Source organism: Phocoena phocoena, chromosome 16, assembly GCF_963924675.1.
Source record: "Phocoena phocoena chromosome 16, mPhoPho1.1, whole genome shotgun sequence".
Taxonomy (NCBI): Eukaryota; Metazoa; Chordata; class Mammalia; order Artiodactyla; family Phocoenidae; genus Phocoena; species Phocoena phocoena.
This window is the reverse complement of record NC_089234.1, coordinates 79,605,757-79,628,167: the sequence shown is the minus strand read 5'-3', so window position 1 is coordinate 79,628,167 and position 22,411 is coordinate 79,605,757. Positions and strand designations below refer to the sequence as shown.

Here is a 22,411-nt window from a genome sequence, read left to right as displayed (position 1 = left end):
ACGTATAGCTGATTCAGTTTGTTATACAGCAGAAGCTAACACAGCCATGTAAAGCAATTATACTCCAATAAAGATGTTAAAAAAATACTCTGACATAAGGGGATTTATAAACACCAGGCACTATTATTACAATGCATTTGCTATTGCTGCCTATAAATTAAATGGACACACCAGGCAGAACGCATCAAGACCAATTTTAAAGACCTTCTTAGTTAAGAACAGTTTAATAGTGCACAGCCTGATGGTAGGGAATGAAATCCAGATTACGATTTCCTTTCCCTTTTACATAATATTGTTGGATTTAATTCATTTAAGAAATAGTTACAGAATATTTTCTGTGTGCGTGACCCCGTAGGGACACAAAGATGAATAAAAACAAGTCCAGGCTTGGAGGTAGAGTCAGTCCACACCAATCCTTGGTACAATTTACTGATGGTCACAGAGCAAATTTATTTTCCAAAGGTGACCACTACAGTACCTCTCATCCAACAAGTCCTTCCTGAACCTTCCATTCATCCATCAGGAGGTGGAATATGATACCCCTCTTTGTGAGTCTGTGTGTGTGTGTGTGGGTGGAAGGGATTGGGGGAGGGAAGGGCACACGGTGAGAAGGGCACAGCCGAGGGCGGGCTGGGAATGAAAAATCCACAATATGCAATGTATGAAATAGTACTGTGGGAGATTAGGACTCAGGTGAGGTGGGTCTATATTTGTGCTGTCCTATATGATAGCCTCGAGTCACATGCGGCTACTTAAATGTAAGTGAATTAAAATTCAATAGAATTAAAACCTCAGCCACACTAGCCCTGTTCCAAGTGCTGGGAGGGCTCCCATATTGGACAAGGTGGATACAGAGCATTTACATCAGTGCTGGGCTCTGAGGTACGTCTCCTTGTCGCCCAGGCAGCAGTGTCCCACCGCGGGCTTCTGAGACAGTGGGACCTGGTGCTGTGTCTGGGGAATCAACCAGAGAGCAGGTTAGTTAGGTGGACAGAGGATACGTTTGTCACCAGCCGCCAGTGAGGAGTAGCATTGGAGAACAAAAAGTCTGCGGATTTCAAGACAGCCCAGGCTGGGGAAAACAGACGGGCCAGAGTCACCAGGTAGCTGGTGATTTACTTATCAGTTCCATAGAGTATGAAAACGGTTCCGTTACGGTACAGGGCTCGCTGGAGACTTGCAAAAACCAAAGGCAGCTTTAGGAGGTTTGGAAGAAAAATCAAAGGACTGGAAAGTGAAGGAGCAGGGGTGGAAAGGAAGAGGCGGCCAGGAGAGGGGACAGCAAGTGCCCCCTCATCACACCCCCAGGGTGGGGCTGGCGACCATGGTACCCACTGGCAGATGGGTGGTCACTGTCGTGAGAGGGGAGAATATCTCTCAGTCAGTGGCGGGACGGCGAGTAAACAATCAATTACCCTAACAACTGCTTCTCTGTATCGGACTGAAAAGAAATGGTAGGAGCAGGTACAGAGACACTCACAAATAAGAACAGGAAAAGTCATTAGTGTTTGAAATAAAAACCAACAGTTTCAGATACAGAGAATGGGCTTTCCAGAGGGCTTGCAGGGATCCAGATGAGATTTCCTGCCATTTCTTTTCCTGGTACCCACCACTCTTACTGTCCTGAATTCCATCACTGATTTTTTTGTGTGTGTGTGTGGTACACGGGCCTCTCACTGTTGTGAGAGGACAGGCTCCAGACGCGCAGGCTCAGTGGCCATGGCTTATGGTCCCAGCTGCTCCGCGGCACGTGGGATCTTCCCGGACCGGGGCACGAACCCGTGTCCCCTACATCGGCAGGCGGGCTCTCAACCACTGCGCCGCCAGGGAAGCCCCATCACTGATCGTTTAAGCAGATGATCACAGGGCTCTGTATTCTGAGGCTTAAACACAAGTTGACAAGAGACTTTCAGCTGGCTGCGTTAGGCGTCAGCATCTCTCCCCACCCCTCAGTGGGACTGAACATTTTCCCCACCTTGGCTCCTTCAGAGAGACCTAGGAAAGGCAGGATGTCCTTATGCGTTGCCACAGACTCTGCTGTCCCCTTCTCATCCTAGCACAGCTGACCAAAGCCCCGACATGCAACGGAGTGCTACACTGGGGGAAAGAATGGATCACAACATCATCAATTCTTTGTGAGACTGAATAAGGAAACACTCCAGTAGCCCAGACTTATAAGTAACTCACGTAAACCGACAATTCAGACCTCGGTGTACGGTGCCGAGCAGGTAGCTGAATCCTGGCAGGGAGGAGACTAAATAAGAAAATACCAAACTTGCGTTGCACAGGCGTTAGGATGTCTCCCCTCAGTAAAAGCATCTCACAAAGATTTCTCCATTCCCCTTTCTACTGGGGAAGCTTAACACCCCCTCCAGCTCAAAGGGGATGTGTTTTGCTTATCAACTTCTCCCCCACCCCGCCCCGCCCGCCAAAAAAACTGGTTCCTAACTTATCTGAGAATAGGAGACAAAAAGAAATCTTTTGTGTTACATATCACGTTTAAAATATCTTGCACTTTCTTGCATAGTTAAAAGTACGCAAGATTGCCACACTTCTTATTCACAAGCGTTTGCACTTTCCAGAAGTGCGATTTTTAAGAGCTCCACAAAGGTTCCCCCAAATTGTTTTCTCCTTAAAAAGCATAAAGACTAGCCAGCGCTGGTGGTTTTCTTTTCCTTCTGACTCTGTAAATACGCACGGCATCTCTTTAGACAAATGCCAAAGAGGACTCTTGTTTACGTGCATATTTCAAGACGGCTTCACTCGTACAGCAAAAAGCCCACCTCTCTTAAAAGATGAGGAATCTGTGGGACACACAAGGGGCCTTTCCCACCTCCTGGTGGTCTCCCAGCACTGGCTTACCTTGGGGTGCTCCGGTTTAGTTGGATTTCCCCAGGACCCGTAAATGTGAGGTCCTGGGGATGGGATACCTGTTAGCGTGGGTCAGGTGGGGACAGGGTTTCCGTGCAGGGCAGTCAGAGAAGAATCCCACCAGCGCAGGCCGGCATGATGCTTACTTTGTTCTAGGTGCTTTAGGGCTATTAACTCGTATTCTCCCCACAAGGCTGTGAAGTAGGCCTTATTCCTTTGCCCCCATTTTACAGAAGAGGAGAGAGGCCTTGAGGTCACCAGTATCGAGGGTGGAGGCGAGGTGTGAGCCCAGGCAGGCTGGCGGCCCAGGCTGTGTTTTCATCACGACGCCCTACCACCTGCCCCAGAAGGACGTGCATCTTCCGTGCACATAAACCATCTAACCACACAGATCTCCTAACTTAACGTTGGCCTCTGTGAGACGTGAAGGGCGCATTGTAAAGTGGCAGAGCAGCAGAAAAGGTAGACACGTTACAGAAGATGGATTACGGCTTGGACACAATAGCCCAGGTATGGCTAGTAAATTAGGGCAGATGAGACCTGCAATGGAAGACGACCCCAGCTGGAGACAGGCTGGCCCGCCCCACCTCCTCCTCTGGCTGTTCTCAGGCCCTCCCCCGACAAATCATTAACAACTCTTGAAAGTTACTCAGTTACCCATCACTCCTCCCTTCCCACCACTCCTGAAAACATCACTGCCCTCGCTCCATCACTGTTTGCTTGAGGAAATTCATGACTGACTGGCCTAAACAGTCAAGACAAAGTGCACAAATCATCTTCTACAAGTTTAATGATGCTCAGAAAAAATGGTATGCTCTCCTATGTTGAGCTGCGATGCATGTACACTTGTACATGACATGTATATTTCGAAGGTCCCCAGAGGGAGCCCTGCCCCCCCAGGGGTAATCTCATCCAATGACAGGACCACGGCTCCTGAGACAACCTCTCTGAGGGCAACTACTGAGAGTGGGTGGTGATATCTCACTTTCCTTCACAACTGGTGAAACCTAGACTAGTACCTGACTGCAAATTTGCCATCGGTCAGGCTTGGTCCAGAGCCTGGAAGCCCCCGTGCTGAGTGGATAACTGGGTGGGTGAAGGGAGCTTGCTAGGGCTGCCCCACAGGAGGGCAAAGCATGAAGCCTGGACTTTTCATAGACAAAGGTCAAGGAGCACCCTGAACATGAATCCTAGGAAAGCGAGTCAGCAACGATTTTAGGATCTTACTTGTAGTTTTTCTCCCAGAATTTCACTGGCCTGACATACGATGTGATAAAAATGACACTCCCGAGAAACGGGCTCAGTGGAGCAGAAAAGGTCGACGTGGCAAACGCCTGAAAGAAAAGCATGGCAGAATCTGAGGATTTGGGGTTAAGGGAAAAAAAGAAGTGTTCATCATTATTCTCCCACATAGTATTTGCGATTTTGACTAGTTTATATGAAAGCCATTTTCTCACCAAGGAAAGAAAGAAGGGCCTACCCGTGATCTCTCTATGTACATATTTGGAAATATAAAACTTTCAATAATATCCTGCTAGGTCTCATTTCACTGAAAACCAAATGATTCTCATAAAAATCCCAGCAGTCTCAGCATGACTCGTGGCAAAGATTTAATATCTAAGGTTTGAAAAGAACAGTTTCTTTTTACTGAGATATCATTAGCTGAACCAAACACACTGTGGTACATTTACTAAAGTATCAAGCAGCTTTATAAATAATTAAAATTAAATTATACTTTGAAAGTAAATAAATAGCATTGTTTGGGAAGATAGCATCTCTATTCCTCAAAGAATCTTTTCCCACTATTCAAAAATATGTATTTTTTAAAATTATACACTGAACACCAATGGCTCAATTCAACTCATGTCTGGTTTATAAGCTAAAAATGTGTACACAAGTCACAGCATGCTGTAGGCTAATTCACCTCCCTAGCACTCTGTATGGGTTTCCCACTTTTTGGCATGCCTCAGTTTTACATACTCTGATCAGAAATGTAATTGTTCAATATTAAAATTAGTATGGCTCTCACTTTGGGCTTAAGCCCAACGAATTGATCTCTGGAAATCTGGGGGAGGTGCCAGAAGGGCTGGTCCCTCCCCAGGCTCACTCCATCATTGGAGAACTTCTCCCGGCTGTCAATCACGGGGCCTTTGATTTGTTAAAGCCAGAGGTGGCAGAGGTCAGTGCGGGGGGCCAGACAGCCCAGGTTTTACATATGCATATGGTTCCTTGTCCTTCAGGGTGAGGGCTGGGAGGGTTCTACTGCAGGTCTGACCTGATCTCCTACAAGGCTGATTTTCCCACCTGGAAGGGGACGTGGCTGCACAAATGGAGGTCTTATTTTTTAGCCCATGTTTAAAAGGTTCTGGCAGAAAGTAAGAAATGCCTAAATGTCTATCATAGATAGAAAGATTCTGTGTTTCATTACCTACCAGAGCATGGAAGGGCTTTCCCATATTATCAGTGGCAGGGCTTACTTATGTGATAGGGACCCTCACAGCCCCACTTACATGTAAACACAAAGAAGGGAGTGAGACTTGCTTGTCTACAGGCACTTCCCAGTGCATTTGCATAGATTTAAGCCCAGAGTTTTCCTTCAGGGGTAGCTGTGTCATTTTTTTTTTCCATTTGCTATTTATTTCCAAACATCTTCAGAAGTGAAATAACACATCCTCCATTAATAGTGTTGAACTGTCTGGGTATCAAAAAGATCTCGATTGTGCTACAATTTCAATCCGATTCCTTTTATTTTGACCTGGGTTCAAATGCAGAACTCCAGAATAAGGAGCTACTGTGACATCTCTCATGACCCAACAGTTTCTTCTTCATCGGGAAGCCGGAAAGATCTAAATACCTCTGCCACAGAACATACCAATGTAACGATTCCCCTTGTCACAGGAAGAAAAAAAGAACTTCATGGGAGATGCCATCGAAGGAAGGTATTGAAAACACCTGAGAAAGCAGAGCGGGGGTCACAGGGGAGATTCCTGAGGAGGGTGTTGGGTGAGGGGAAGGTGACAGGGGGCACTGTGGGGTTTGCAGAAGATCCAGGACAAAGTTAAGTGGAACTGGGGCTGGGTAGGAGGCTGCGTGGGCCAGCACTGCCGTTCTTTTGGGTTCTAAACGTTTCCCCAAAGATTATGTTATCCGTTTTTTAAATGCCAGAAACAGTTATCCAGAAATTAAGAAACGAGGAAAATACTGCTAGCCTGTAAATAAAGTTCAAATTTGGGAGGCAAGGAAATGAAGCTTAACAGGTCAGAGGTAGGGCAGAAGTGAATAGATGGCCTCAAAGGTTAGTTTATTTAGGGGAGATCAGAAAAGGAATATAGCGCTCTTGGGGAAATACGCAAGATCGTGACTGTAATGGCTAAGGCAGTCCCGAGAAATATGCAGCCTTCTTTATTTTTTGAGAGCCAAGAGGTGGGCCAAAGGGCTAGATGGAGACTCCTTAAAAAGCTTCAGGTTTATCTGAGAAATTTAAAATGAAAATATCAACGTTAATACTTAAAAAAAATAACTGGAAGCTCGAAAGGATATACCAAATAGAGAGCGGCCTTTCCAATACACACATTTAACAGAGCTAATACAGCTAAGTCTGTCTAATTATTAGAAAACAATGGTGTTGCATGGTCTCTACACATATTAAAAGGGTGAGCATGCCTATCTTTCCCTGGAGGTTACAAGCTCAGAAACTGACAGAGGCTACCGAGGGAGAAAACATGCTAGGACTGGAAAAAGCAATTTAATAATCAGGGCCCCGCTGGTCTGAAAGTTAATTCAATTCCAAAATGGAGCAAATTAGCCCCTTCTCAAAGCCAGGATGGAACCCACAGCTTCTTAATAGTGATAAACTCATTAACATTTCAAAATTAGTCAAGATCCAGGGCTGGCATTTAGGAACCTGATGGCCTTGTCTTGATGGCATATATATCTGGTTTCTTTTTTTTTTTTTTTTGTGGTACACAGGCCTTTCAGTGTTGTGGCCTCTCCGGCTGCGGAGTGCAGGCTCAGCGGCCATGGCTCACGGGCCCAGCCGCTCCACGGCATGCGGGATCCTCCCAGATCGGGGCACGAACCCGTGTCCCCTGCGTCGGCAGGTGGACTCTCAACCACTGCGCCACCAGGGAAGTCCCTATATCTGGTTTCATAAACGAGCTCATTACATTCTGCACGGTATGATGTCGGGCTCCACAGAGCAAATAGCTACCTTCACAACTGATCCAGGATGGGGAAGTGTCTCTGGGTGATGGGGTAGGGGCGCTGGAAACCCTGGAAGCCATCACACAACTGTAGTGGTCAGGCTCCACGGCCACCTCGAAGGGTCTATAACTTAGCAGAGGCAGGAGGTGGGTTTCACTGACGGGAACAGTTTTAGGCACAAAGCACTGGGATCGACTGTATTCTAAAACTAAATGCCCAATAAAATCTGCATCTCAGATGTGTTCAATTTCTCACGAGAACCAGTCCATTCATCGCGAAAGTGCTTAGATTTAACGCCCGCTGTGTTCGGTCTGAGATGGACCCCAGTGCTGCCTTTATCCTTAGAGGAGATATTAAGCGCCAGATGCCATGTGCTTGTGTGTGACCCCTCGACACACATAAAGGTCAGGTAATTGAAAGTTACAGCTTCCAGAACAGTTTTAATTTGGCTACGGAACTACAGGAGTAATTAGTATTACCGGACTCATCCAACAAGGCATAAGGGGCCACGAGAAATGCTACAGATCTATGTGAGACCAAAGTTAGAATAAAATTGGGAATCACCACTTCAAGTCTTAAGTTCTTAGTGCAACTCCTCAACTGCAAATTTACACCCATCTCATCATTTTCATCTAATAAACAGACTTTAAATTCTAGACAGGATACCCGAGACACACACCAGAAATAAATAAAAATCCCCTCACTCTTTCATCTCGCTCTGTTTTAAGGGATTCCGTTTAGAAAACCTAAAATGACTGGCATTCTAGAAAACGTTATAGGAAAGGGGTGATACGCAAGCTCACGCTTTTGTGATCATTTTTCCTGAGCCTGTCCCTCCAAATAACCGTGAAACACTTTACAAATATCAGTGCAGGTCTAAGAATAGGGACACGGAACAATGTGCATTGTGAGGACAGCTCTGGGTATGCTTAATAATTAAAAAAAAATAAGTTGGAAGGACAGCATTTTTTAAAAATCTAGAATGTATTATCACAATGAATATCCCATGTCTGTTTCTATCCCTGTACCCAAAGTTGAGACCCAGGGGTTCCTTAAGAACTGTCTTCAGGAGCCTTATGCAACCTTCAGGAAAGAAAGCTCTGTTTGGCCATTAAAACCGGCTCACAGCACCCCCAGTGGATGCCAGCGGAGAACTGCACTTCACACACATCAGTGGATGAGAATCCCAGAAAGGTTTGTGAAGATGGAGATTCCAGGGTCCTCCCCGCGAAATGTGATTTTTTTTCAATATATGTGCTGACCCCAGGAATCTACTTTTTTAAACAAGCTCCTCCAGGGATTCTGATCTAAGGAGTCCATGAACCACATCTCGGGATATACAAATTCAGAAAGTATAAATTCACTGGGGGGATCTCCCTGGTGGCGCAGTGGTTAAGAATCCGCCTGCCAATGCAGGGCACACAGGTTCAAGCCCTGGTCCGGGAAGATCCCACATGCCGCGGAGCAACTAAGCCCGTGCGCCACAACTACTGAGCCTGTGCTCTAGAGCCTGCGAGCCACAGCTACTGAGCCCACGTGCCACAACTACTGAAGCCCGCGTGCCTAGAGCCCGTGCTCCACAACAAGAGAAGCCACCGCGATGAGAAGCCCGCACACCGCAACGAAGAGTAGCTCCCGCTCGCCACAACTAGAGAAAGCCCGCGCGCAGCAACGAAGACCCAATGCGACCAAAAATTAAAAAAGAAAAAAAAAAGAATATTTCTGTTTAATCTCTCTCTCTTCAAAAGTATTCTTGATTTTTCTCTTTCTCCCTCTCTCCAAACACATCACGCAGATACACACGCACACACGATTTAGCTATCTGTGTCAAAGTGATCTTTAGAAAGAGCATGTCAAGTTGTTTTGAAGTAAATTAAAACTAATTATCATTATGGAAACACTTAAAAATAGACAAAGAAACCAAACAAAACTACAAATGATAAAATTAGGCTCCTTGGCTAATGATAACAAAACCATAAATTTTTTTTTTTTGGTCTTCAAAAATATTTGGGTAATTCTGTTTGTGCCCAATTCTGGGTTTTTTAACATTCCTCAAGTATAATATAACCAAACTATATTATAATATAATGTTATATGATCGATAATAATATATCAATCCTATCCACAAAGTTCGATAACAGCAAATCAGTTTGCACTATTTTGCACAAGTCAACCAAATCATTTAAGCGGTGACTTTCCATTTAAAAGACATGATATCTTAACGGAGATCTGGTCATTGGAAACGGAAAAATCAAAAGAAATCAAGCCATGCCTGAATACGCATGAAGAAACAGGAAGAGTTCCGAATTAAGAAATTTCTTTTAAGGCTAAGTACCTAAAGGGAATCCACAGTGCCTCCCCAGGTCCCCACTAAGATGTAATCTTAAAGACTTTAAAACCCTTTTACTGCCAGAGTTCAATGAAAAGCTTGCATCGGTAAAATGTGAATCTCAGCTCGGAGGTGAAAACAGAAGCAGAAAGGATACGAGGAATTGCAAAGAGCTGAGCAAACACGTGAAATGAGGAACCCCAAGCCATCTGCCAGGGAGCCATGTAGGTCATGACGAACTGTAGCTTGTGAAGCAGGTCCCCGAGCTGAAAGCAAAAGAAGAGACAGAGATTCATCAGTGATGACAACCACAGTGACAGCTGGGTCACAGTCAAAGTGCCTGCATTAAAGTTAGGAAGGGGCAATGAGACTACTGCTTGTCCTCTTACTCGTACCTTCCTTCGTCCCATAAGCAAGGCAGCTGTTTAAGGATATTTTCAAACAGCAACAAGATGATCAGAAGTAAGGTTGTGTGGTTAATTTCACCAGGTTAATGATTTCAGCCCATAAGTATGGCGTTTCTTAGAGGAACACTCACAGCTTGGTCCTTCCTTCTTCATCCTGGGTCTTTCAGAAGGAGATTCACACAAAACCCCATCGCGATGGACATCATTCAAGTTTTTGTGTATGGATTTCAGTCTTCCTCTTCAGCCACTCTTGCTGAAGAAAATCGCCCCACACCGCTTTGTAACATTGCAAGTTACAAAGCGCTTTAGAAGCCAAGATAGGATATGCGAGCCATTGCATTTGCTAGACAAGCCTGCACAGGAGAAAGCTGAGTTCTGGAGAGAAGTAGTGCATGGAGAGAAGAGACCTTATGTGGACTAAGGATGAACATGAGGGGAAACATGCTCAGTGGTTTGCGCTGGAGATCCAGACTATGAATGTGCCAAGGAGGATGGAGAGGGTCCCCGGCTGTAGACCCCTGCTTTGTGGAGAGAAGTGACTGATGGACCCCAGATGTGAAATTCTACAGCTGTCACTGCTAGACGCAGTCAGGAAGTATCCTACCAACAAGCTTTCGGAACTTGACATTCACTCTTCATCCATAATGGAGACTTCATTTTTTTTTTTTATTGAAACATAGTTGTTTTACAAAGTTGTGTTAGTTTCAGGTGTACAGTTTAAAGTGATTCAGTTATACATATACATATATCCACTCTTTTTCAGATTCTTTTCCTATATAGGTTATTATAAAATATTGAGTAGAGTTCCCTGTGCTATACATTAGGTCCTTATTAGTTATCTATTTTATATATAGTAGTGTGTATATGTTAATCCCAATCTCCTATCTGTTATCCCTCCACCTCTCCTTTGATAAACACAAGTTTGTTTTCTATGTCTGTGAGTCTGTTTCTGTTTTGTAAATAAGTTCATTTGTATCACTTTTTTTTTTAGATTCCACATATAAGTGATACCATATAATACTTGTCCTTCTCTGTCTGACTTACTTCACTTAGTATGATAATCTCTAGGTCCATCCATGTTGCTGCAAATGGCATTATTTCCTTCTTTTTTATGGCTGAGTAATATTTCATAATAACGGAAACTTCAAATGGCACGATGTGTTTGTTCCTAGACGGGTTAGCATACAAGACAGTGAAATACATTCACCAGAGCCATGATGTGAAAAGAGAAAAAGATAGAATTCTTAATTAGGCTCAGTAGGTGTTATACAGAACATCAGAAGACCACAATGAAAAAAGACAAAGGCTGGAAAACGGGACCATTGAGGAACGGTTCAAGGAACCAAGGTAACTTAGCCTTTCAGTGAAAGGTCAATCTTGTAATTTTGGAACAAAAGGTGAGGTTATCCTGAACTGTTTCACGAAAGTGTCATGAGGGAAAAATGAGGTTGATTAGAATCCTCTCCAAGTCTTCCTCTCACTATTCTTGTCTCACTGCATTCTCATCAATATCCTGGGTTTGGAGAATAACTTTAAACATCCTTGGACTGGCTACAGAAGATGAACCAAGGATAAATGTTCTCTCAAAGGCACAGCAAACTTGGAGTTCTTAAGAAGTGGCTGGCATCTGGCTGTGTATAGAAGCCTGGGGTCTAGATGTGTCCACTGGGGACCCTAGTCCCAAACCTAGCAGGGAAGAATCGGAGGCAGAGAGAAGGGAAGGGAAGGGGGACAGAGAAAAAGAGAAAGAGGAGAGAGAGAGAGGGAGAGGAAAGAAATAGAGACAGTAGGGAGGATGAGGGAGTATTAAAAAAAAAAAGAGGGGGTGAAATGGAGGAAGACGATGTGAGCGGACCAGAAGAACTGTGAAGGAATGTGAATTCTGGGAAAGAAAAACAAGTGGTTTTTTCCTAGTACCTTTTCACTTTCTTCCCTCTATCTCACTGACACCCACCAGAGACCTGATTTCAACTGGCTTCTGAGTTCTTTCAAAAAGGCCACTTCAGTTTTAGTCCTGCGGTTGGTTTAAGCTTCTTGAACCCTGGATCTGGATGGGACTCCACAGCTGTCAGTGCTTTTGGGATGCTGACAGTTGAGAGAAGAGCAGTTTACTCTCTTATGTCAGCTTGAGACTGTATCTCTTAGGTTCACATAAAGATTAGTCCTCTCCCAAACCGTGGTTTGAAGGATACAGGTACCCCAATGTTCATAGCAGCACTGTTTACAACAGCCAAGACATGGAAGCAACCTAAATGTCCATGGACAGATGACTGGATAAAGGTGTGGTGTGTGTGTGTGTGTATATATATATATATATATATATGTAAAACATATTACTCAGCCATAAAAAAGAGTGAAATAATGTCATTTGCAGCAACATGGATGGACCTAGAGATGTTCATACTACGTGAAGTAGGTCAGACAGGGAAACAAATATCATATAATATCTCTTATATGTAGAATTTTTAAAAATGATACAAATGAACTTATTTACAAAACAGAAACAGGCTCACAGACTTAGAAAACAAACTTATGGTTATCAAAGGGGAAAGTTGGGGGGGGGGAGGGATAAATTGGGAGTTTGGGACTGACATATACACACCACTATATATGAAATAGGTAACCAACAAAGACCTACTGTAGAGCACAGGGAACTCTGCCCAATACTCTGTAATAACCTAAATGGGAAAAGAATCTGAAAAAGAATAGATACATGTATCTGTATAAATGAATCACTTTGCTGTACACCTGAAACTAACACAGCATTGTTAATCAACTCTACTCCAATATAAAATAAAAATTTAGAAAAATCACTCCCTACCACCTTATTTCCCACCAGTCCATAGGTGACTTGGACAGACAGGCCTAACACAGACTCAAACTCTTTTTTTTTTTTTTTTGCGGTACGCGGGCCTCTCCCTGTTGTGGCCTCTCCCGTTGCGGAGCACAGGCTCCGGACATGCTGGCTCAGCGCCCACGGCTCACAGGCCCAGCCGTTCCGAGGCATGTGGGATCTTCCCGGACCGGGGCACGAACCCGCGTCCCCTGCATCGGCAGGCGGACTCTCAACCACTGTGCCACCAGGGAAGCCCTGGACTCAAACTCTTGACTCACTTCTCTTAAAAGATATGATTTCCTTTAAAGGCCAATATCATTTCCATTCATTCCCACCATTAACTCAACCAGAGGAGCAGCAAGCTAATTACAAAACAGAAGACGTTCAAACACGTGACTCTAGATTCCATGGAAAGCAGAAGTCCTGAGAAGTGGGGGTGGACTCTTTTGTATTAACTTGCTCCGTTATGCCCTAACCCAACTCTATCAGGCAAATGCCTCTGGATTTGAAATATTCTGGTCACGACACTGCTAAGAAATCTTAGTCTGCTTATTAAGAATTAGTCCTGTGACTCATGCCTTGGTGAAAATTGCCAAGCATAAGCAAGATGATCTTATGTGATTTATGACCCCCTAGTTGCTCTGAAAATGAATCACGGGTTTTGGAAAGTTACTCCTGTTGGGTTTTCAGGGTATGACTATATCCTGGGAGGCCTTTAAGCCACCTCCTGGAAAAGCTGATAAGTCGGTCCAGGCATTGCAACTACAGTCAGATAGGCAGCCCCAGGGAAAGCCTCGTCTGAGAGTTTAAAGCACTAACAAGTTAAACTTTGCTGCATTATGAGTAAATGAATATATTACCATTATTTTTTGCTAGCACAGCGACTTGTATTTACACATAAGCAAAACCAGTAATCAGACACGTGCTCTCACGCTCTAATGGCAGCCAAGGCCCCAGGTATCTTTGCTCGTTTCCTATGTCTCTCTTGGCCTCGTTTTTTGTTTGTTTATGAACATTGTGAAGAATAAGATACAAGCTTTGTAAAAGATGTTCAATATGTAGCTCATCAAATAGACTGTGCTGTTCTTAATCACTGAAGCCAGATCTCCCAAATGCTAGTTCTTTACATACCAATGATTCCTCCACAACTCAGTAATTTAATGATCCTCCAGGAAGCCCACCAGAAAAAGGATGTGCTGGGGATGTGTCAGATGTCAACACAGCACAGAGCATGGGTCTGAGGGCACACTGCCTGGGTTTCAATCCCAGCTGGCACCTTTCACGGGGCTGATAATAGATCCTCCCGACACTGTCATTTTGAGGATTAAGTGACTTCATCTTTGTCAAGTGCGGAGTTTAATACATACATGTTAGGGCAGGTGGATATCTTATTTTGAGGATGTATTTGCTCACAATCAGGAAATTCTAGGGCCCCTCCTCTAAGCAACTGAAACTTAACTAAATCCGGGACCTCTTATTTTTCAGAGGAGGAAACCAGACTCAGAGAGGCTAAGTGGGCTGCTTAGGGCACATCGTGAGTCACTGGCCCCTAAATCCAGAGGTTGAAATTCCTGGTTCTCTGCCTGGTGATAGACATTTCTACCTCCCAACCTTACCATGCCTCCTTGAGGCCAGGAGCCTTCCTGGAAGGACAGCAGCAGGAAGCAGCTGAGGAAAGGTCTCCTCTACCTACACCTTCCTGCTGACAGCAACGGGGCAGGGTCACAAGTGAGAAGGTGACAAATCGGAGCTGTCGGATTTGTCACTCTCGGGGACCTCTTCTCCATGTACACAGTGATGGAGGGCTATGACCTGTCCCTGAATGCCCTTTTCAGTACAAACGCCCAACGAATGAAAGATGACACTGCCCAACAAGCCCAGTGACATTCAAGTTGTCTCAACAAGGCAGGCTGCTGGGTTACCTGTGCTTCTTAAGAATGGATGGCTCCAAGAAGATTGACATGGCTGACCTATTTTATTCCTAAAAGTGGGGGGAGGTGTGCTCCACGTTAAAAGACTCAACTTCAAATTTTCCCTTTACATTTCTTCCTTCTCTTCTATGGCTAAGTCAGATGAAAAAAAAAAAGGAAAATGTGTGGGTATCCAAAAATTGATGTCTAAGCACAAAAGGAAGCTTAAATATTGATCATTAATGAGAAGCATTACAGGAGGCACTTTCTGTACCGTATTAGGCCATTGTGTATAAATTAATAACACATTTAAGATGAGTTAATGGAAACAACACCACTAACATTGCCACGTGCGGCATAGCACTGCACTGAAGTACTTTTAATTTTTATTTTATATTGGAGTAGAGTTGATTAACAATGTTGTAATAGTTTCAGGTGTACAGCAAAGTGAATCAGCTATACATATACGTGTATCTATTCTTTTTCAAATTCTTTTCCCATTTAGGTTATTACAGAGTTCTGTGCAGAGTTCCCTGTGCTCTACAGTAGGTCCTTGTAGGTTATCTGTTTTATGTATAGCAGTGTGTGAGTTTGGGATTGACGTGTACACACTGAAGTACTTTAAATAGAAATCCATTTCCATTAGCTATGAACTTGCATCTCCTTAGACAGTTCGAGGTCTCTGTTTTTTTGAAGCTTAACTCATTCCTAATGTTCTGCTGCTAAGATCTTAAATCTCAGCACTTTCTGCTTTAACATGCCTATTAAAGCATAAAAAACTTCCCCAATTACCCAAGTATGACTCTATGAGAAAAGAAAATCATTGGGGTCTTTTTCGCTGAAAACACTCGGAAAAGATGACAGGAACTCACAGTGGAATAATTCTGGCTGTTTCCCAAAGAAAGACAACATAAATACTCTCACTTCAAATGACCCTTTTTAGAAATATCTTTTCAATCAGACCTAGACATGCTGTTGTATCTCTGCTCTAGGTAGGAAATGCAATTTGCATAAATTCACAAACTATCTTAACAGAAGTGTCACCCAATAAGGATGACCCAACACATTTCCTTGCTAATATTGATACATTCTGAAAGAAAGCACAGGCCAGCTTTTCTCTGGGGACTTCCTCCCTCCTGCCCCAATGAAATAACTCACCATTTATTGAATGCTCTTATATTGGGCATTATCTTAGGGAACTGCCCATACGCTATTCCATTTGATTAAACTGTAACTCCCCCCCCCAATCCCAATCACTACCTTTTACCCTATTGCTCCAGCCTCACTAGTCTCCCAGATTAGTTCTATCATTTGCCACTATTTTTTTTTTGCATTTTGTTGTCAAAGTCAGTGAGTTTTTTTTTTTTCTCATAAAAATATGCAACTTGTGATTATCAGTGTTCGAACTTGAAGAGGCAGGCAAGGCTGAAAGGAGTCCCAGAGACTGGCTATTGGATTAAAGGTAAATTGAGTTCCAAACGAGAGAGAACGCTGAGGGAGCAGAGACCAGAGTGCTTGGAAGGGAGGTAAACAAATGCGAAGACGTTTGCAGGTTCAAGGGGAACAAGGTGATGAATTCAGTTGGGAGCCCAGCTGAGGGATTGAAAGGTAGGAACAACAGAATTGGGGAAAACTATCAGACATTTCGATGCACGGGTAGGGATTTGGGGAGTAAAAACAATGTTCGAGAAGGAATGGAAAAAGTAAAGCTAGTGACATTTCAAAAGTGGGATACCACTTTTTAGGGAAGGGGGAGCCCTACTTTCATAGAATAACTGGTTGATAACAGCAAAGATGATAAATTTGGGGATATTAGCTTTAAAACATAAATATTCTCAAATGGGGCTGACAATATGAGTTAGAATTGTATAAGTTAAATAAACGTATTCAGGCAGTGGTTACACAATCGTATTTCAGAAGGTGAGAAATGGATTCTATCTCAATACACAATGTGTGTTGGGAGCCTGTTATATAACACACTGTTTAGCAAAGTATTGATGGGCTTCAGGGAGCGTGGTAATGCAGAAAGGCTACCATCCCACTGTAAAAATAACATAAATAATCTAAAAAATTGTAAGAAAATATAATTAATATTTGAATCCCAAAGAAGGAAAAATCTCTAACAGTCAAAACCAAAGAGGGAATTTTAAATGAGAATGCTAAGTCTGAACTGACACCATGATGACCCCAAGAGGACACAGGCATGAATATGGGCTGCAGGAGCTGAGGACTTGGATTTTAATGGACTTGAAGGGCAGCGATGCCCCCCAAAGTGTGAATTAGAAAAGGCCCACCTACCAGAGCTGGGAGAAAGCACAAAAGTTTTCCTTCTGCCTGGTGTAGAGTAGATAAAAATCTATCAACCACAACGTGCCAAAGCCATTGTAATGTAGGGGAGTGGAGTTTAAATGTAGACTACTCCAAAAGAGCAGGAACACAAAATTGAGAGATTAATATTAAAAGTAGTGAAGGATGACAAAACTTTCTCGTATAAATCGTCTTCAGGGACACTTCCACAACCAGAATATGTAGACCTCCCAATAAACGCCGAAAAGAAAAGAAAAGAAAAAAACTGCATTTAAAGAACTTCATACGCTAATCAAATGTGCTTACTAATAATTTGAGTAACCACTAAATCACTGAAGTTTTCAGACTTTAATGTGCACCAGAATCACCTGGAGAGCTTGTAAATAAAAGATTCTGGTTCCTGCCTGCGGAGGTTCTGATTCAGTAAGCTTAGGATGGAGGCCAGGAATAACCTCCCAGGTGATGCTGACGATGCTTCCTCTGGGGACCACACATTGAGATTCGTTGCACTAAAGGACTAGAAATATAATACTCGATTTCCAAAGTACGAGAGGGAAAGAAGAGAATAAAGAAGAAATAAAATTTATTCAATTCAATAGAAGGCAAAAAAGAAGGGGTGGGGGGACAAAGAAAAAGCATTGTAAATAGAAAGCAAAATATAATGATAGAAAAAAGTATAAACATATCAGTAATCAGAGTAACGCAAATGGATACAGTTTGTCTATTAAAATGTAGAGATTCTCAGTCTGTATTAAAAAGGAAAATTGTGCTAAATGCTTTTATAAGAAATATTAAAATGACTTAGAAAGTTTTAAGTAACAGAATGAAAAGAATATATAGCAGGTAAATCTTAATCAAAAGAAAGCTTGCTTACCTATATTAAAATTAGACAAAATAGAATTTTACCGAAAAAGGATAAAAAGCAGTACCTAATGATGAAAGTAAAGAATCACCAGAAGATAAAATAATTGGAATGTATGTACTTAACCATAAGTCTCAAAATATCTAAAGTAAAAATGGACAGAATTACAAGGGAAGATTAACAAATCGACATCATAGGGGGAGATTTTAAGACAGACATCTCAGAAAAATGATGGTTTGGCTAGACTATAGATTAATAAAGATATAAAATATTTGACCAACAGAATTAACAAGCTTTATCTAAGAGATATGTGTATTAGAACCTTGCAGCCAACCAAAAGAGAAAGAATATAACTTTCAAGCATATGGACATTTACAAGAATTGATGACTTAGTAAACCAAAAAGAAGTCTTAACTGATGCTAAGAATTGATATCATGCAAATTGCTTTGCAATTAAGTTAGAAGACAATGATAAAAAGACAGCAAAATAACAATAGCAGCAGCAACCACAAACTTTGCACTCAGATATAATAACAACAAAAACGACACCGAATTAACTAAGAATAAATGATAATCAAAATTAGGAAATGCTTTAAAACGAAAGATAATGAAAAGCAAGTAATACCAATCACAACCTGTGGGACTCAGCTAAAGCAATTTGTAGAGTAAAAGACATAGCCTTAAAATGTGCATCTTAGAAAACCTTCACAGTTTATATTGGCAGTCAATTTTTTATTACAAAAAATGAATATTGTCAGACATTCTGATCTATTAATGTAAATGCAGAACTCCTCAATAAAATATTTATGAAATGGATCTACAAATACATAAAAATATATCATGACCAAATGTGGTTCATCATATAATGGTTTATTAGAAAAAATGTCAATGCAATTCACAAAAATAAGAAAGTAAAAAAAAAAAGAAAGACCATATGATGCTCAACTGATGCAGGAATGATGCACTCCCTCATAAAATTCAGCACTCACTCATAAAAATCCCCCGCAACCTAGTAATATAAAAGTTCTTCCTCAACTGCTAAAAGGTAGCAGTGCTATATTGAAGTAAACACCATATTTAATAGTAAAATGTAAAATTTCAGGATTATTCAGGCAAGATGTATCAAGCAGGATGAATCTGATTAACCTACAACAGAAAAGTGAAAATAGAACCATTAAGGGAGACTAAAATCTAAGGAAAGAGAAAGGAACCTGGGATAATAAGTTATCACCTGTGAAGTGCAATTTGGATCACTGCACTTAATAACTAAGAAGAGAAACAGGGATGATGCAGGGGTGAGTGTTCTCAGCAGGTGTAGGCTCCTCAGGCAGATGAATGCACAGCTAACATAGGGAAAAGCAACAGGCCTGATTCTTTGATTTGCCAGCTTTACGCAGCAGAACGAACTCAGACCCCGAGGAGAACATGACAGAAAATATTAGTTCGGTTCATGTTTCATAACCACTAATTAGGGTATCCATAAATGCAAATGAAGTCACCATTGCACGTTTAAACTTTACAATCTACCAAGAGGTAGAAATGCACAAAAGTAAAAATCTTGTCAAGACCCCTGAGAATTGGGAATTAAATTTAATGCTGCATCTGTGTGTGTGTTTCCGCTTGTGGTAGACAGAGGGGTACTGGCTCAGGTGTGTGGGGAGGTGGGTCACTGGGGAAGGAGGCAAGGGTGGACTTCAACACAGAGGAAACAGGAGATGATAAAAGGAACCAGGGAGAGAGGGTTACTTTTGTTCTTTACGTATCTTGCTCAAATGGAGCCTGGAGTGAAGTGGTAGAAACCATACAGTTAATATACACATTCTGCCCTCCTTCCTTTTCAGCTCCTTAGTCCCCTCTAAGTTCCTTATGTTACCTTTCATCCAATTACTGTATGTAGGATAGCCTCCCATCTTTGTTTTGGTTTTTGTTTAGCTTTCTCTTCCCTATGGGGAAAAGGCAGCTTTCTAGATTCTGTTTTTGGGGGCTTCTTCCCTCTCGAAGATTCATTACAACCCTAAGGGTGTTAGGAAGAGCATAAGACAGCCAAGTTCATAAGCCTCCTATCAAGCTGCTGCTTTTACCCATGTAGCATTTTGGTAAGAGAAACAAATAATGCTGATATCTGTAGCTATGAAGCAGCTTTTTCTCCATCTTCTCTGAAGGTCTTCCTGATCGGATATCCCATCCCTCCCACACCTCCTGGATATCTACCTCATGTACTCTCCTGAGATTTTATACTTGCAAAAACATTTCATCCATCTACTACACACAGAAATAAGGTGATTCATACAGTGGTCTTCCAAATAACAGTAGCTCTCTGCTTTAAGCACCTAAACTTTTTAAATTTATTGATTTTTATACAAATATAATAATACAAACTCACTTTAAAAACACCAAATAATTCACAATTGCTTAAATTGTAAAGTGAAAGTTCCTGTAACCCACCTCATTCTGACCTAACTTCCAGGACTTGGAGTTTTCTGCACATGCACCAGTGCAATACATGCATGCGAGTGTGTGTGTGTGTGTGTGTGTGTCTGTTTTATTTAAATTGAATTAGCAATATATAGTGTTCTGAAACTTGATTTTTCTGTTTCATAGATCATGGGCATTGTTCAGTGTTGGTATAAATTGCTCTCCCTCACATCTAATTAACTGCATAATATTCCATTGTTTGGCCAATCTATTGAATCATTATACTGCTGATAGACATCTAGGTTGCAAAAATTAATTTAAAACCACTGCTGAAGAAAATTCCACACACTTATCTAAGAGATCATACAAAGCCAATGCAGTGGCTGTTAACACAGTGTACTCCCCTGACTTTGATCACTGGGTGGGCACGTGGTCTACACTGGGACGGTCACGACATCCCCCTCTGTCCATGACAACTGATGCAGGGGTAAGCACAGTTCGTGATACAGACAACAGGTACAGGATGTTAATTCCATCAGCATTGCTATATGAAGGTGGGGCTCCTGGGAGCTATCTTGTTCCTTGTATGGAGAATGACCCCAAGCAAAATCAGGCAAAAATAAGTAGGAAAGAGAGAGTACGAAAAGGTAGTTTGCTCTGGGTATGGCCCCATCTCAAATGAGATCTACTCTCAGGCATCCCAGTTATGTAAAGCAACATAGTCCAACTTTAAGTTGAGCTTTTGTCACTTGCCATCAAAACGTTCTAATATACCAAATTTATCAAAATTTCATGTAAAATTAAAAAGTGGTTCAAAGAGCTTCTGGTTTCTCCTCTTGGACACAGAAAGCTGAAAAGAGCATTCTTCCCATCCTTACAATGAGAAAAAGCCAGACAAACTTCAAATTCATTACTGCTTTTTTAACCCATTGGAGAACTGGGCTGTAGAGAAGCCAGCTGGCCCACAATCTAAGGACAGACAAGCACCTTCAGGGAGAAAGGAGGTAAGTACTCCCTCACCTGGGGCAGACATCACCAGAAACTGGTAGGAAGAGTTTGTCCAAAAGAGCTGATGAATTTTGGTGATTGTCAAGTGTGGGCTCGTAGGACACCAGGAAGCCCCCTGGGGGCTATAGAAATTGCAGGCTCTTTCTCCCCATGCACTCCTCTGGGTGCTCACAGAAAAGGTCAGAGGGAACCCTAAGGAAGTGTCTGATGTGGTACAGACCTGAAGGAAGCAAACAGCAGACACGCGGAGGAGCACAAAACTCTGCTACACCCTTTCCCCAGACCTCTCTTACGGGACACATATTTCAGTCTACAGAGGAAAGGTCAGCAAACACTGTCATCTCCTGGGCACTGGTGAAGACTCACTGCAGCTGGGGGAAGGGAACGACACAACAGCAACGAAAACCCCACTCCTGAGGAAGGGGCAGGAGTACCTGCTGAACCCAACTGCAGCTGGAGGGGGATGAGGAGAACTGAGAAGGACACAAGGACAGGGCAAAGACCTAAGACTGAGGTTTAATTAGAAAACAGAGAACGTCCTCCCCTTCCACCTTCTCCCCCTGCCACCAAGCTAACAAGTTTCAAGTGAAAAGTAAAACCAGATGCTGATAGGAGAGGGACAGGAAAGGCACAAGCACATGTGAAGAGACACAGTGAGGAGCAGCGTGGGCGTAGAGCTGAGCACTGAGCAGACATCGCTCTGGAAGCCAACTCCCAACCTAAACACAAGGTATCCCTTCAGAAATTTTGAAGTCTGTGGTACCCTGAGGGTAACCATGGCAATAACAAACCCCCAACCCGGCCCATCTCCTAACTATGTTAACTCAAACCCTGCATTGAAAATCTAGCAGAAGGAAAGGCATGCCTGGTTCCAGGCATAAAAGCTATTTGCTTTATACTCTATGACCCTCCACAAGAAGTCCAGCTTTCAACAAAACATTATGAGGCATATGAAAAGGCAAGAAAAAAAAAGACAAAGCAACAATCAGAGCTAGACTCAGATATGAAACACATGTTGGAACTATCTGACAGAAATTAAAATAACTTTGATTCATATGTTATGGGCTCTAATGGAACAGGTACACAATATGAAAGATTAGATGGAAAATTTCAGCAGAGAGGTGGAAAGTATAAAAGAAAGACTCAAATGGAAATGATAGAAATGGAAAACACACAAGAGAGATACAGAATGTTTTCAGCAGGCTTGTCATACTAACACAGTTGAGGAAAGAATTAATGAACTTGAAGACAGATCAAGAAAAA

At 42.5% G+C, this 22,411-nt stretch overlaps 1 protein-coding gene across 1 annotated transcript in view; it reads right to left on the bottom strand.

Annotated features, from left to right (window-relative positions):
• PCNX2 (pecanex 2) overlaps window positions 1-22,411 on the bottom strand; it is a 274,609-nt gene that overhangs the window by 81,937 nt on the left and 170,261 nt on the right. Inside the window, exons 22-23 of the mRNA XM_065894194.1 lie at window positions 9,561-9,669; window positions 4,099-4,228 (exon numbers count right to left, since the gene is read on the bottom strand). Of these exons, the coding sequence (XP_065750266.1) occupies window positions 4,099-4,228; window positions 9,561-9,669 (239 nt within the window). The remainder of the gene's footprint in view (window positions 1-4,098; window positions 4,229-9,560; window positions 9,670-22,411) is intronic.